This window comes from Aspergillus homomorphus (genome assembly GCF_003184865.1).
Source record: "Aspergillus homomorphus CBS 101889 unplaced genomic scaffold BO97scaffold_45, whole genome shotgun sequence".
NCBI lineage: Eukaryota > Fungi > Ascomycota > Eurotiomycetes > Eurotiales > Aspergillaceae > Aspergillus > Aspergillus homomorphus.
The window spans coordinates 30,035-44,745 of record NW_020291931.1 but is presented as its reverse complement, the minus strand read 5'-3'; the positions used below and the strand labels follow the sequence as shown (position 1 = coordinate 44,745).

The 14,711-nt window shown below is 52.4% G+C and overlaps 5 protein-coding genes across 5 annotated transcripts; 3 read left to right on the top strand and 2 right to left on the bottom strand.

The window, feature by feature from the left end:
• Nucleotides 1–379: 379 nt before the first annotated feature.
• BO97DRAFT_408167 (indoleamine 2,3-dioxygenase family protein) lies at nt 380–2,494 on the top strand. The gene is made up of 5 exons (XM_025695791.1): nt 380–1,035; nt 1,091–1,401; nt 1,469–1,629; nt 1,687–1,989; nt 2,078–2,494. Exons 1-5 carry the CDS (start codon nt 545–547, stop codon nt 2,303–2,305), a joined length of 1,494 nt encoding a protein of 497 aa, XP_025547791.1. The 5' UTR covers nt 380–544; the 3' UTR covers nt 2,306–2,494.
• Nucleotides 2,495–2,689: 195 nt separating this feature from the next.
• On the top strand, nt 2,690–3,990 carry BO97DRAFT_445978 (NAD(P)-dependent alcohol dehydrogenase; the record flags this gene model as incomplete). The annotated part of the gene is made up of 1 exon (XM_025698601.1): nt 2,690–3,990. The coding sequence occupies exon 1, from the start codon at nt 2,866–2,868 to the stop codon at nt 3,988–3,990; it is 1,125 nt and encodes a 374-aa protein (XP_025547790.1). The 5' UTR covers nt 2,690–2,865.
• A 117-nt stretch (nt 3,991–4,107) lies between these two features.
• BO97DRAFT_376058 (Zn(II)2Cys6 transcription factor) lies at nt 4,108–6,974 on the bottom strand. Its single transcript, XM_025693007.1, has 4 exons — nt 6,051–6,974; nt 5,995–6,029; nt 4,188–5,599; nt 4,108–4,118 (listed from the first exon to the last, which is right to left on the bottom strand). The coding sequence occupies exons 1-3, from the start codon at nt 6,718–6,720 to the stop codon at nt 4,415–4,417; spliced, it is 1,890 nt and encodes a 629-aa protein (XP_025547789.1). The 5' UTR covers nt 6,721–6,974; the 3' UTR covers nt 4,108–4,118; nt 4,188–4,414.
• A 187-nt stretch (nt 6,975–7,161) lies between these two features.
• On the top strand, nt 7,162–11,113 carry BO97DRAFT_408165 (putative nuclear pore complex subunit Nup85). The gene is made up of 3 exons (XM_025695790.1): nt 7,162–9,820; nt 9,869–10,370; nt 10,431–11,113. The coding sequence occupies exons 1-3, from the start codon at nt 7,403–7,405 to the stop codon at nt 10,907–10,909; spliced, it is 3,399 nt and encodes a 1,132-aa protein (XP_025547788.1). The 5' UTR covers nt 7,162–7,402; the 3' UTR covers nt 10,910–11,113.
• A 311-nt stretch (nt 11,114–11,424) lies between these two features.
• On the bottom strand, nt 11,425–13,375 carry BO97DRAFT_460120 (cytochrome P450; the record flags this gene model as incomplete). Its single annotated transcript, XM_025699329.1, has 5 exons — nt 13,079–13,375; nt 12,161–13,023; nt 11,966–12,073; nt 11,741–11,907; nt 11,425–11,608 (listed from the first exon to the last, which is right to left on the bottom strand). Exons 1-5 carry the CDS (start codon nt 13,272–13,274, stop codon nt 11,425–11,427), a joined length of 1,518 nt encoding a protein of 505 aa, XP_025547787.1. The 5' UTR covers nt 13,275–13,375.
• Nucleotides 13,376–14,711: the final 1,336 nt, after the last annotated feature.

Genomic DNA, 14,711 nt, shown 5'->3' with positions numbered 1-14,711 from the left:
TCAATTCTCGCGTAGCAGCTAACGTTGAGTACAGGCAGCTGAAGACATTGATATACAATGCTGGAAAGGGAATAGCGTGTCCTCGTGATCCCTGCGTGCCCTGATCTGCCAAGAGTTTGTATAGAGTCGTTGAGCAGGCCTTGGTGACGATATATTGACCGCTGGGGTATTTTGAAAGCACAAGAAGCCATCTCTCAGGTCATATAATCTCTCCAGGGCGCCGAGAAACGGTACTACCCTGTTCTCATGATTGAGTCTGAGGTCTCCACGCAGTTTCCCTACCTCTTTCGTATTGGCGCTTTCGAGGCCGGAATTGATACCGGCCTCAAAATGTTATAAGAATCGCCTGCTTTCCCGCCCAATTTCCAGGCACCAGAACCCAGAGTTTACCAGCTTAGAAGAGTGCAAGGTTCAACACACCGAAATCGCCCCCTTTCCCACATTTTCCTATCTTCCTCTCTTCTTACTCTAGACTTCCGAATCTCTCCATCCCCATCACCACACTGCTATACCTCCATTTCCTTATCAAGCAGATTCCTTCACCATGTCTCCTTCTAGAGTTCCTCTACCAAACAGTACTTTGGACCGTTTCCCCCATATCCATGATAATCCTTCCACCCTTCCTCGATCCTTGGACCCTTTCACCATCACAACCTCCACAGGTTTCCTGCCGTATCTCACCTCCCCTACCAAGCTGCCCTCTGTCTTCCAGCCTTTGATGTCACTGCTCGAACGTCTCCCTGTTGTCAAGCAAGACGGTTCTCCGGGACTTCTCGCTCTATATGAGCTAGGTCCCGCTGTGTTGGCTGAGCTTCCAGACCTGACCGAGGAGATTGACAAGCTGGTGACTTCCGAGGGAGAACTAGATCTGTACATGATCACCGCCGCATTTCGCGACTACTCTTTCCTTGCCTCGTCGTATCTTCTCGAGCCATGCTGGGAGAGCTGGTGCAAGAACCCTGACCAGGGCTATGGACTCGGACGGGACGTGTTGCCCAAGTCTGTAGCTCGTCCGATGTACCACTGTGCCCAGATGTGAGTTTATCTTCCATTTACAAATTCTTGGCCTCATGAGCTGACCTGGAATCAGTCTCAACATTCCTCCTTTCATGTCCTACGCAGCTGCGTACTCACTCTTCAACTACACCATTGCGGACTCATCCAAGGGCCTAACCTACTCTAACTTGCGGCTTGTCCGTGCCTTTGAGAAGGGTCTCGACCCCAAGAGTTCCGAAGCTGGCTTCATTCTGACCCACGTGGACATGGTGAAAGAGTCCAACGGCCTCATCAGCGGAGCACTGAAGGTGGTCGACAATGTCGAGCAGGGTTTACGCTCGGTGGTAAACGACGGGTTCCGCGAGATTCTAGCCTCGATGGAGAAGATTGAAGCCTCAATGGAAGGTAAGAAGCCTCTTCCCTTTCTACTTCCCACCCTCCCTCCTAATTCCCTCTCACAACCCTGATCTAGACATGTGGGCCAACTCCAAACCCCACGACTACCTGTCCTTCCGCGTCTTCATCTTCGGAATCACCAACCAATCCATGTTCCCCAACGGCGTCGTCTACGATGGAGTTCTCGACAACCAGCCCCTCTTCTTCCGCGGCGAGAGCGGCGCCAACGACAGCATGGTGAGTCAACCTATGTGATTCCAAAACCCACCCTCTAATCAACTAACATCAAAACAGATCCCCCTGCTGGACCACCTCTGCCAAATTCCCATGCCCTCCACTCCGCTCACCAAAATCCTTCACGAATTTCGCGCCTATCGCCCCCTCCCTCACCGCGAATTCCTCGCCTACATGAACTCCAAAGCGGAGGAAGTCGGCACCCGCGACTACGCCGTCCAGGACACCGAGACCGCCATCCTCTTCCTCAAGACCTTGAACCATGTTCGCAGCTTCCGGTGGCGGCACTGGCTGTTCGCGCGCGAGTACATCATCCGTCGTACCCCGCATCCTACCGCTACCGGGGGTAGTCCCATCGTTACTGTAAGTTATTCACTTCTCCATCCCTCAAGAATGATGCTTTCTTTCCCGGACAGATACTAATCACAGTTTCTTTGGTCGTTTTGTGCAGTGGCTTCCTAACCAGTTATCTGCTGTCATGGACCTGATGATTTCGGTCTACGATACTTATCTTGCGCCGCAAAAGGGCGGAGGGGGTGCGACTGGGCCGGATGGGCAGACGGGGTATGCTGATGAGGCATACCTGAAGCAGGTAGAGCCGATGATGGAGATGGTCAGGGATCAGAGAGAGAAGTTGGCCAGGGAGGTGGAGAGATGGTGTAAGGAGAGAGGGGTTTGAAGGCGGGTTTTTGGAGAACTGGCTCATCGTATCATACCCAAGATGTACATTGGTCGAAGCGCATACTGATTTAGGGCTCTTGTTGATGGGCACTGGGATTCATATTATTGATATCGATATGAGGCAGAGCGAAGTATTTCGTTTGTACTAAGGTGGAAATCAATGAGATGATCAGGAGATGATGTAGCTAATAACTACTCCTAGTAAATGGCTTTTGAGGATTAATTTAGACTATGACCCTTGATCCAGCGTAAGAAGCACATCAGCTCGGTATAGTAACAAGAGCATGTTGAGTCGACTTGCAATATCAATCTCCGTTGGCAAGCTCGCGACTGAAAGAACCTCGGCATTTTCGGCCCCTCCGCTTTTTTGCCCCATCCGGAGCTGCGCTTTATCTCTCCGCATTTCACCCCGCTGCGTGATGGTGACTCCTCTTTCGCTGAGACAATAAGACGAAAGAAAAACTCCGGGCTCGACTTAGCTCACCTCTTATTGAAGAAGCCAGCCATCCCAAGACATTCCCCACGGACCTCTCCCGTCTCTCAACCACCACCTCCAAAATGCCTGCGCAACCCGACCAATTCCACGGCTGGGTCTCCCACTCACCCACGGAGCCCCTGACCTTCACGACCTTCACAGCCAAACCGTTCGAACCCACTGACCTCGAGATCGAGATCACCCACTGCGGGATCTGCGGCACAGACGTGCACACCCTCCGCTCCGGCTGGGGACCAGCGGACTACCCGTGCGTAGTCGGACACGAAATCGTCGGTCACATCACACGGCTCGGCGCGGCGGTCCCCTCCCTCCCGGCCCCGTACTCCGCCTTCCAGATTGGCGACCGCGTCGGTGTCGGCGCCCAGATTCTCGCCTGTCTGCTGCCAGACTGCGATGCCTGCAGCACCGGCCAAGAGAACTACTGCCCCCGCATCACGGGCACCTACAACGACCGCTTCTACGACGCGACCTTCCTGAAAAAGACCGCCGTCAAGACAATGGGCGGGTTGGCGCGCACATGGCGCGGCCCGGCACAGTTCGTGTTCAAGATCCCCGACGCGTTGTCGTCCGCGCACGCGGCGCCGTTGCTCTGCGCGGGCGCGACCGTGTTCACGCCGCTGAGGAAGTACGGCGCCGGGGAGGGCAAGCGCGTCGGTGTGGTGGGGATCGGGGGGCTGGGCCATCTAGGGGTGTTGTTTGCCAAGGCGATGGGGTGCGAGCGCGTGGTCGCGATCTCGCGGTCGTCGGCTAAGAGGCAGGATGTGGTTGAGGGGCTGGGGGCAGATGGGTTCATTGCGACGGGGGAGGAGGAGAACTGGGCGAAGAAGTACGAGCGGACGTTGGATCTGATCATCTGTACGGTTGACGGGGATGATATGCCGCTCTCGAGGTATTTGAGACTGCTGAGGGTTGGGGGCACGTTTGTCCAGGTCGGTGCGCCCGAAAAACCGCTGCCCCAGGTACTGGCCTGGGCGTTTATTCAGAAGGGCGTCAGCTTGGCGGGATCGAATATCGGGTCACGAGAAGATATCCGGGCCATGTTGGAGTTGGCGGCGCAGAAGAACGTCTTGCCCTGGATCGAAAAACGGCCGATGGAGGAGGTAAATGCCGCATTGAAGGACATGGATGCTGGAAGGGCGAGGTATAGATATGTGTTAGAGAATGGAGAGCCGGACAGTAAGTTGTGAAGGTAGAAATAAACAATAGACGCTAGACAGCTTTCCGAGGACAATTGCCCGATGTGGACATGGATACGAAGTATACGAAGCGGCTGGTGTAGGCAGCAAAGAATTGATTCGGAAGCAAATTTTCTCCTCTATGGGTAAAACCGTCATTATTGGGATAATTATCACATATGCTCATATTACAGGATTGGTCAACCTACCGGCACTTTCAAGCCAGCCAGTATCCATGCGAATATAACACTTGCTCAGTGTTTCCATGTTCTCCCTTCAGCAAGGGATACTTGTGTAGCCTAGCAATTCTTAGAAATCCTCGTACGCACACCATGCAGGTTCAATATTGCACCATAGGATGAAAGCGAGGTTGATGGTGCAAATCCTTGAGCCAGAAGGATGATCTGGCCGATGGATCTTTCGTAATCACAACCGCTCAGTGTGAAGTGTCCCCAAAGGTTCCTGCCATGGGCTGATTGAGCAACGGTCGCCACTGATCATCCAAGACTTGCCAAATAGCCTTGAGAACCCGAATACCCCAGTCGTCAACGAACCATACATCGCGAAGGCGATGGAGGATTGCACAGTAATAAGCCACAATAACAAGCGCTAGTGGCTGATGTTCCTGAAGGAGTTGTACAAATTCGGCCTTCAGCCTGATCGCCCACCTGCAGGCTTGTCTCACAGAGGTCACACCATGGTGAGCGGCGGCCATCAAGTCTGCCAAATTTTCGATCGCGTGCTCATAGGCCGCCGAGTCATGGGCCGGATCTTGAACTTTGCACGCGTTGTTCACTTCGTGTAGTCGGTCCAGAGCCGACCGCTCATCCTCGGGAAGGATATCATCGTAGTCATCTAATAGGAAAAGGGCCCCCCAATCACTATTTCGTATGGTCGATGTAGCTTGTTGCAAGATTTGCTGCACACCGCGGGTCAATGTGAACACCTGCAGAATGCCATTGATGGATGCCCACGGATCGTCCGTTCCTGGGGCGTGGGAGGGATGAAGAAAACCAAAAGTGTAGACCACAACCACACTGGCAAAAGCAAACATGGCTTTGGCATTCGATGCGTTGATGTCGCTCAATTGCTCACGGAAGAAAGCCAGAGCCTGGTTTTCATGCGCCACGGCGATGCTCACGTAGGCCGCACGTTTGACCTCGTCTCTTGTCCGCGCCAAATGGATGGCTGACAGCGCCAACAAGCCGTGCATGAGAAAGGGATGGGATAACGCTTCCTCAGGAACACGGGCCTGCCAAATAGCATCGGTTTTCTCGAATCTCGAGAGTGCCTTATAGGTTGAATTGCACCAGTGCATCATCAACTCCAGGTCATTCAGGTTGAGACGAGCCACTGACTGAGGCTCGTCATCGCCGTTTAATTTCCCAAGGATGCGGAGCGAATTGGCAGTCGTGGAGAAGGTGGATTCGGGTTCCTGAGGCCCTTCGGATCCCGACTTATTCGGCCGTGGACGAGGCCGGGACTCTTCATTCGTCCAGAGCAGTGAACTGGCAGAGTCATATTCGCACAGCGACATGCGTTTCGAGCAGTTGGAGCAAACAGGCCGCAGCTCGTCACATTTCACCCGCCTGCGCTTACATTCGAGGCAGCCATGTCGAGACTTGCGATGAGGGCGTCGGAGTGCCATTTCCTATGGCCATGCCTGACTCCTGGGAAGTTCAAGAACAAGTCATAGGGCGAAAGAGAGTGCGAACTAGGCTAAGATTGCATGTGTCCTAATTAACAAGTCCAAGTTCAAAGCCGTCGGGAAAGTATTTCTTGTCGAGCCCCGCTGAAGAAGCCGTTTTGTACTACATTATGTCATCAACCGTACCGATGGCATAGATGGGATAGTGATTCTCAGGGCTGGAGAATGTATTCAAATTGACTGTAGAGGCTCGGAAATATAAACTAGAAGTGGAGAAAACGATTTGCAAGGTTTGCTGAAACATAGACGTCGTTACGGCGTACGCAAATGTATAGCTTCCATAGCCAGGATAGCCTCCTCCAAAAAACCCTTGGGCCCGAGCAGCCTCCACCGCCAGCACTCCCTCATATGCCAGTGCTAATACTGTTCCGACGACGTCTTGTTTTTTCATACAAAGAAAGAACTGTCGCAAGGACCATCAGATCGAACTGTTGCCCGTAGTCCACATAGAGCTGGAGCGTGCCACTTGCCCCGGGTGTCGCCACAGTGCTCATGAACATTGCTAGAATATTCCCGCTCTGCTCGTCAACCAACTTATAGTTGCGGTTGCTGAGCCTAGTCAAACTGTGATCTTCGAGGCCGACGTGATGGGTCCGCTTCCAAAGAAAAGACTGTCTCCGCGAGTCACCATTCGTTGAAATATTCATTTCCCAACGGTATTTACTGTGGGTTTTACTCTGACCGGAAAGATCCTCCCAAGCCACCTCGCTCGGTGCTTGAGGGTTTCCCAGACCGATGCGAACACCTCGTGAGAAATGATGGAACTTGGCGACTGCCACGATCGGACCCGAGTCATCGACCCCAGAATGGAAAGTAAGGTCTGGCTTCCCTGGTGTCATTTCGGAAACACGGACCCTGTAGAGCTGTTGATCATGCGCGGTTTTCACATTGTAGTGATGCCGCCAAGCTGTGTTGGAGATCTGATAGCGGCGAGTGATACTATCTTCAGTTGGTAGCTTGGCATCCACTGAGCCAGACCCGACTTCGGTGGAAGCATCGGAGTTGAATGAATGTTCGTAAGGAGGCATGGTCATATACTGAGAAATCACATTTTCATGAACTGTAAGTTCATTGTCCGAGGGAATGAAGCCTCTTTATACACCCCAACGGTTGTTAAGATGCTTGGGAATTGTTTCCATTATCTGCCAATCATGGTAAGCATCTCAGGGTTCCCCTGAGGTTGTCTGATGACAAGGTGGGTACGGTAAGGCTCTCGGTGTGCACTCAAAACATTTGAAATGAGAGAATTGGTTGGGCCGTTAAACTTGAACTGGCTCTTGGCCCTTTTCACAGCCTTCAGGATGGAAGATCATCATGGCTGTGCATACGAGCCATCCATTTTTGGGGTAAGCGGGCCGAGCATCTTGACACCTAAGGCGGAAAGTCTCACATGACATTCTCTCTCGCCTCACCGCCTTGGCCGGCGCGTCCCGATCGATCTCCGGCAACGAGCAAGAAACATGCAAATCGGCGTCGCCAATTGCTTCCTTTCGCGCCATTCTGCTGGTTGCGACTCGACAAGCGCATTGAATTCCGTTGCGCATCATCTTATCTGTCTTGCTTTAGCTTCCATCGCCTTTGCTGTTCTATAACCCCCGTACCGGGGCTATGCAATCATAGTCTCCCTCCCACAACTATTTTTCCTGTCAACTCCGCTATCCCACCCGCCCAGTAACCGTTTCTCCTCAGAATTTGTCCTCTTCAGCCATCAACACAATGTCTTGGAAATTTCAGCTTGATTCCAGCCCGCCGTCTACCCCTGGTAAATCCCGCAATATTTTCGACGATTTGTCCAGCACCCCTGCTGGCGCTCCGCCGTCCGCATCGAACTCCTTTACTCCGCATGGCGGGCCTTCCGACTTTGGGAGCTCTCGCATGAGCTCTGGTTCCCTCTTCACGAAGTCTGGACATATGAACTTCAATGATAACGATAGTATCTTTGGGTCGTCCATTGTGTCCAACGATTTCCTTCCACCCCCGATCAAAAAGACAACGACAACAACAACGACGAAATCCTCCGTACCGTCGCAGTCTTTGTTCAGCATCACGAATGGCACACGTTTTGACGAATCCACACGTTTCGAGAAGCCCAGTAGCTTTGCGGAGTCTCAGGTGGATGCAGAGGGAGATGACATTCTGACTGAGGAGGAAGATGAGGTAGCAGATAAGACGGGGACCAGCCTCGGTATGGGCAAGGCGAGCAAAGACGCTGAACCTCGCTTCAGCTTCCTAGATTCCCAGCTCGGGGACTCTATCGCTCCGCAGCCTGTCTCGCTTGGCCATCGCAAGTCTATCTACTCGAATCCTAGCAGCGCCAAACGTCCAAAGCTCGACGAGCGCTGGGCGGGTCAAGCACCTTTGCGCAAGGGAAAGCTGTCACCGAAAAAGGACTCTGCAATGCCCTCTATCGTGCGCAATTTCGCTTCTCGTTCGCGCTTGGCTACAGTGGATGAGTCTAGTGAATTTGTCACGAGCACGGAAGACGAGCTATGCCGTATGTACGACGAGGTCAGAAAGGCTGAATATAATGGCGCCGACTTTCGCGCCGCCCTCTCGGATGTCTGTAGCCGACTTACAGATGTGTGGAAGTCAGCTACGGGACAGGACGGCCCCTACCAAGAGTCGGACGGCATCGGACCCGGTGATCAAGCTCCGAACGTCGTCAAGGCGAGTTTCCTCGCTTCGCTCCTTCTACAGCTTCATCACCCCCCTCGGCCAGTTGATCGACCGGGTCAATTGAACCCTTTCGCGACGCGCAACTTGTTACTGGGTGGTCCGCGCATGACATCACCGACACCTATCCCTAAACTTCTCATTGACTGGCTCGATGCCAACCACATTCCTCTTGCGTCGGAGTTGCAAATATTGAAAGAGCTCGAACCCAGCCCCACTGCGTCATCAAGCTTCTGGGATTTGCTCAATGCTGCTGTTCTACGAGGTAGTCTTTCTATAGCCGTGGAAATCCTACGATCTGCCGACTTCAATTACGCAAGATCAGCGTTAGAAGATGGCCTACCGCAGGCGGGATACCGTGGGACACAGCTGCAAAACATTCAAGGATGTGTCAACAAGGCTCTTCAAATCCTTGAATCATGCCCCGCTGTTTTACGCGATGATTGGAATGTCAAAGGCACCGAATGGGCCTTGTTCAGAAAACGGGTGTTGACGGCCGTGACCGACTTGGAGTCTTTCGCCGAAGGCGAGGAAAAGCCGACACCAGAACCGCCTGTCCAGGAAAATCGCTTCCAAGCCGTCAACTTTGGGCTGAAAGCGACTGCTCCCGCACAAACATTCTCCTTCACCCAATCTGCTCGTATGGCCGAGAGTAAAGTGCCCTGGACAATCTACCAGAATCTTCGATCCATGTACCGCATCCTTCTTGGTGATGAAGATGCTATCATGGACAACTCACAAGACTGGCTCGAAGCAACCATCTGTATGACCGTTTGGTGGGGCGGTGACGACGACGAGGAGGTCGCTAGTGAGCTTCCTCCCACTAGCCTCAACCCTTTGTTCTCTCGTCCACCTAGGAACACGTCGCCGTACCACGTCGAAGATGCATACCTGCATCGACTTGACCTGGCTTTTGGCCATGCAACAAGCGCGGAAGCAGATGATGCTAGCTTCCGAGTCAATTCACTCAGCAGTCTCGAGGTTGGGCTTGCCTCTGTCTTTGAAGGCAATACGGAAGGCGTGATCGAGTTGCTGCAGACATGGTCATTGTGTGTGTCGTGCGCCGTAGTCGAGGTTGCGTCTATGGGGGGTTGGTTGGACCCCAGAGCCAACGGACCAAAAACTATCCCTGGCTTGAGCGAAGACGACCTGATGGTTTTGTCGTATGGTCAAGGTCAAGACGGCAAAGCGACCAGTCCCCGAGTGAGCAAGAACGATGTCATCAGTGCTTATGCATCTGGTCTCTTCGAACGACAATCAATTGAGTATAAGGATGGCACTCGCGCTGGATGGGAGGTAGCTCTCGAGGTTTTGAGCCGCTTGGACGACCGGGACAAGCTGCAAAAGAGTGTCTCGGAGCTGCTGGATAGGTTACCGCTCAACACGGCAGAAGAAGTTGATAAAGTGGTTTTGCTCTGTTCCGAGCTTGATCTGGACAATGAAGGGCGGAAGGTCTCCGAGGTTTGTTCCTCCATACCTATTCCAATAAGCTGCTGCTAACATACTTAGCGTTTCGGCGATGCTACCGTCTCTGACTCGGAGGATTACGGCCTTGCTCTCTTGTGCTATGCTCGCGCCCATAACCGCCGCAAGGTCAAGTCCGTGGTTGACTTGCTCATTTCATACAGTCTTGTGCAGTCTCGCGCCTATCCCGCCTCGAATGACCTTGACGAGCAGCTTGAGTCTCTGATCCGTGACCCTGGTCGTTGCTTGGCAGCCATTGCAGGATCCGACGAAGATGCGGCCAGTATCCTCCAATACTACTTCTCCGGATATGCGACGTTACGGCGGTACTACGAGATTCGCGACGAGGCTGCGAATCTTAAAGAAGGCCAACAACCTCGCTACAAACCTCTCGCCAGACGGCGTGCGGCGGCACAGTCTCTTGTCGCAGTCATCAGCAGCGCTGCAGACAGTATTTATGGCGGGCTTTACGACCCAGACCGTGACTCTGCCGTTCAAGTAGATGGTCTTTTGACCCTACTGGGCGAAGCTCTTCCCTTTATTGACCGTAAGTTTCTACTTCCTCATCCCCAAATCAATTCTCATTTCAAAATCTTACAAACTTCAGAATCAACCCCTATCCTCTCCGTCTCCCAACAATTCACCATTCTTTCTGCGATCGAGGACCTTCAAACCGTCACTCCTCGCGTCTACGCCCAATGCGAAGAATGCTTCCGCTCCACCTTGATCGAATACCATTCTTCCAAGAACGCAAACGCGTCTCCGTCGGCTGACTCCTACGTCCTACCCCCTTCCCCGCGCGCCATGCTCAAAAAGTCCGTCTCTGGTCTCAACGCCTCCAGCACCTTCTCCTTCATTGGCAACGAGATGATTGAGTCCGCGCGGGCGCGATCAGGCTCCGGCTCTGCCGGTAGCTCGGGCGTGCTTGTGCCCCGCTTGAACTCCGAGAAAGGCAGTGCGTCTCACGAACGAGGCTGGGATTGGCGTGCTGGTTTGCCGGATGATGTCACGGGCGAGGATATCATGCGAGTTCTGCGGCTGGGATTAGCTAGAGGAGTGAGTTTCGGTGGGCTTGGGTCGATCTAATTTGTTGATCCGTCATGGACAAAGAGACTGAGAGAAAGAGAGTTTGAGAGGTGGGCAAGTCAGGGGAGCAATGTATCCTATGATATTGTATTTAAGGCATATCTGGTGCTGTGTAGAGATAGGGCAGTAAGCTACCGCCTGTCTCACTGCTCTTCTGGGCGACTAGGGACTAAAGAGAAACGTCCATGAGGAAGAATAAGGAGCCATGATTAGCTAGCTCATCTCGATCTTGTTATATGTACCGTGTATGCATAATGGGTAGGTGCACGGAGTTTAATCATTTCAGAGTTCACATGTTCTTCATCTACCAAACCAAGAAGCGGATTTGCTCATAAACCTGTCAGTCCGCCCACAATGTCCTAAGACCTTACAGAAGGTGACACGATCGACAAACAATAAATTCAGATTATCGTACTGAGTATGAACACAACGCATTATCACCAGTACCCCATCAAACAAAGACAACCCCAGACCCCTTAGAAACCCCACCCACCCCTCACTCGCTCTTCAGCTCTTCATTCCGCCGCAACCGCCGCAACCGCCGCAACCCTCGCCTTCAACGTCCACACCCCCTTATCCGGCCGCTGCAGAATCTTCTCGCGCACGAACTGCATATCCTCCGGGTGCGTACCGCAGAGCTCGAGGTCGAATCGCCGAACAATTGACGCAATGGTCATGTACAACTCAGCGTATGCCAGGCTGTTGCATTTTGATTCGTAGTGGAAGTTTTAGTGTTAGCTGCGTACATGCATTGCATTGGATACTTGTGCCAACTAGAGGCTATCTTCCCAACAGTTGGGGATTGGGGATTGAGAAACGAGCTCCACTCACTTCATCCCGATACAGATCCTGCTGCCCCTAGCGAAAGGCACGAGGTAGCGAGCGAGATTCTCGCCTCTTTCAGCGGCTTCGAGCCACCGCTCTGGGCGGAAGGCGTGCGGGTCTGGGAAGATCTGGGGGTTGCGGTGAATGAAGTAGCTGATTGTGCTGATTGGGGTCTTGGATTAGATTAGTGTGTGGATAGGGTGTGTTGCTGGTTCTAAGGGGGTAGCGTACACCCGGGGGAATTGTGTATTGTTTGTAATGTAAGGACTCGCACGGGGCGACTCGGGCTGGTCGCATGGGCGTTGCGCTGAGGCGGAGGGCTTCGTTGATGATGGCTGTCTGTGGAGGCAAGGCAGGGTTATTAGAATGTTGTACTGTTTGGCAAGCGGGGGGGGGGGGATGCTTTTTCTATGCGCGTGGAGGTACCAGGTATGGCAATTGCTCCAGTTGAGACCATCTGGGCTCGCTTTTAGGGGTGGGCATGACCTGCTTCAGTTCCTCGCGGAGCTGGAGGAACATTGATCTGTTGCGCAGGAGGTGGTAGGTCGCGAAGGTTAATGTTGCGGCGGTGGTTTCGGTGCCGGCGATGAGGACGATGAAGCTCTCGTCACGCAGACGGGCCAGGGAGCGCTCTGCGGGGGATAAGGAGGGATCCGTGAGGGCCTGGTATATCGAGCCGCCGGCGGTACTGATGTGATTGTCGTTGTTGAGCGGCACTTCCTGCGACTGCTGCGCGATCTGTTCGTGCATCGCGTAGACTTGGGCTAACTTAGGGCGAACGAGGCGCATCCATCGGGCAGGAAGAGCTTTGATCATCCGGGGGATGAAGGGGAGAAACCGAAAGAGATGGCATGAGCTGGTGCCTTCGAACATCAGCTCCCAGACCAGGTTCCGCTTGGTTAGGTCTGGGTCCGATAGATATCCGTTGTCCTGACCATACAGGTAATGGGTGATAATATCCCCTGTCAGACCGACGAAGGCAGTGTGCAATGCAATTATCGCCCCGTCAGCATGGGCCCTTTCCAGATGCCATGATAGTCGCTTGACCTTCTCGAGAATGACCGCCGAGAGATCCATCACGGCTTTCTTGGAGAAGAATGGATTCAACGGACCCCGTCTCGCGCGGTGCAGATCGTGATCGATCGTCGCTATGGCGGAAAAGGGAGACGCGAAGGAGGAGACAAACACTGAGTCCTTGTTGCGCTTGCGACTGTTACCGGCGTAAATCTCATCGTACATGGCCGGATCGATGATGTGCACTTCTCGAGGGTTGATCCGGACAATGGGTCCTGATTGTCTTCAACAAGGAAGCTCATGTAAATGATGGCTTCGGGATTGATATACCATATTTCTTATGCATCTTCTCGACTTCCCAAAAGAACTTCCCACCTTTAACCACATCATAATAGAACTCATGGAAGCGAGTAACTACTGCGAGTGGGGGCCCCGGTATCTTGCTTAGAGGGTGAAAATGGAGGCGATAAACACTTCTCAGGATGTAGTAACTGACGATGAGAAGGGAGAGCATGGTGAGGGACATATTGTGTGCCTATATCATATGTCTGTTAATCAGATACTACTGGGGCTTATACAGATGCTTGCAAGGAATTATTATGCAGTTATAGATTATAGTGACTGTTACATGCTTGCAAGGCCATTACGATCCTTGTGTTATCATGTGCCAGGCTCGAAGTTCAACTGGGTAAGATAGAATGTCGACAAGGATAATCGACATTTGTGATGAGTATACCTGGCCAAGGATAGCTTCAAGCAGTGTATCGTCTGTATAAGACCCTGCCGGCCAAAAGCCTGGGCGTTCCACGGTAATACTCATGGTGCTAGTTACCATATGCTTCAAAGAAAGCTCAACGACACTTCCCAAAGGCCACCCAAGTAGAGACATGATCATCCAGAACACAATGGACTTTGAACTTCGAGGCACTGACAGTGTTTGACCTGTCAACCTTTTACAATAATCACCCTTAGCCCAAATTATTGTTAAGCAATTGGCACCTGGCGATGTCCTCACCTTCCTTGCGGCTGTCGAAACTTCCCGCTGAAAACTTTCAGGTAGGTTGGTCAAGTCATCGAAATATTGTCCAAGTTAACTCTGGGACTGTGGGCCCACAGTAAGTGAGCAATATCCTGCAGATCCGGGATATGCTGCCAAGGCAAGGCGCCTGTTGTAAGCAAGAGTAAGCTGCAGACAAGGATAATCCTTGCATAATTTTACCCCCCGAAGCATGTGAAAATGCCAATTGAGAGCTCGGGGCAGTAAATTAAATGTAGATTCAATGCCACACATGCTTTGTGTGAGAGGCCTGCGATCTCGAGCAGATGTAAGCAGAGTACAGCGGCAATGCTAGTAAGTTCCAGTCACATTGCTCGTAGTGAGATTTTCCGGTCTGGTTTGTATATGTTGTATCTGCCGCGCAAAGTTTTCTTAATCATGAGTTGCTCGGGATCAAGGGACAGGCTTGCTTTAGAATCAATGAGTGTGGCAGTGGACTAATGTCATGCATTCGTCCCAATATGTAAGACAATCGACAGCGTTGCTAGTGATATTCGAGTGAGTGGTGGGGCCGCTTCGTCTTATCAATTCATGCATTCATCTAGGCATTATTTGTATCGATGGTTGCCTGTTCAGCCAAATGGAATAATGCGCGCAGATTCAGACAGTCTCTCCTTTGCACCTCCAGATGCAGACATCATCTCGGAGACGATATCCCCATTGAGAGGTGACAAACAAAAACGAAGTAGATATGCGATGCAAGCCAATCTGCTTCTGCGCCTCGGCGATAGACGCAACGGGCAGTCTAGACCGAGATGGCGATTCCGTCAGATGAGAGCCACGCAACACGCTCGATATTCCCACTCGGAAGAGATCTTTCCTTCAGACGTTAGTCGAACCTAGTCAAGTACGAGTAAGACACAAGTTTAATCAACCGTGAAGCTGTGTAAAATCCCGAAGTATGGA

Excerpts from the sequence above, each read along its gene's own strand:
- BO97DRAFT_408167 (XM_025695791.1), top strand. The coding sequence starts at position 545 with ATGTCTCCTTCTAGAGTTCCTCTACCAAACAGTACTTTGGACCGTTTC. Across the intron at positions 1,036-1,090 it reads ATGTACCACTGTGCCCAGAT|TCTCAACATTCCTCCTTTCA; the intron begins GTGAGTTTATCT and ends ACCTGGAATCAG. Across the intron at positions 1,630-1,686 it reads GCGGCGCCAACGACAGCATG|ATCCCCCTGCTGGACCACCT; the intron begins GTGAGTCAACCT and ends ACATCAAAACAG.
- BO97DRAFT_376058 (XM_025693007.1), bottom strand. The coding sequence starts at position 6,720 with ATGACCATGCCTCCTTACGAACATTCATTCAACTCCGATGCTTCCACC. Across the intron at positions 5,600-5,994 it reads GAGGCTGCTCGGGCCCAAGG|TCTCGACATGGCTGCCTCGA; the intron begins GTTTTTTGGAGG and ends CCTCATCGCAAG.
- BO97DRAFT_408165 (XM_025695790.1), top strand. The coding sequence starts at position 7,403 with ATGTCTTGGAAATTTCAGCTTGATTCCAGCCCGCCGTCTACCCCTGGT. Across the intron at positions 9,821-9,868 it reads AAGGGCGGAAGGTCTCCGAG|CGTTTCGGCGATGCTACCGT; the intron begins GTTTGTTCCTCC and ends TAACATACTTAG. Across the intron at positions 10,371-10,430 it reads AGCTCTTCCCTTTATTGACC|AATCAACCCCTATCCTCTCC; the intron begins GTAAGTTTCTAC and ends TACAAACTTCAG.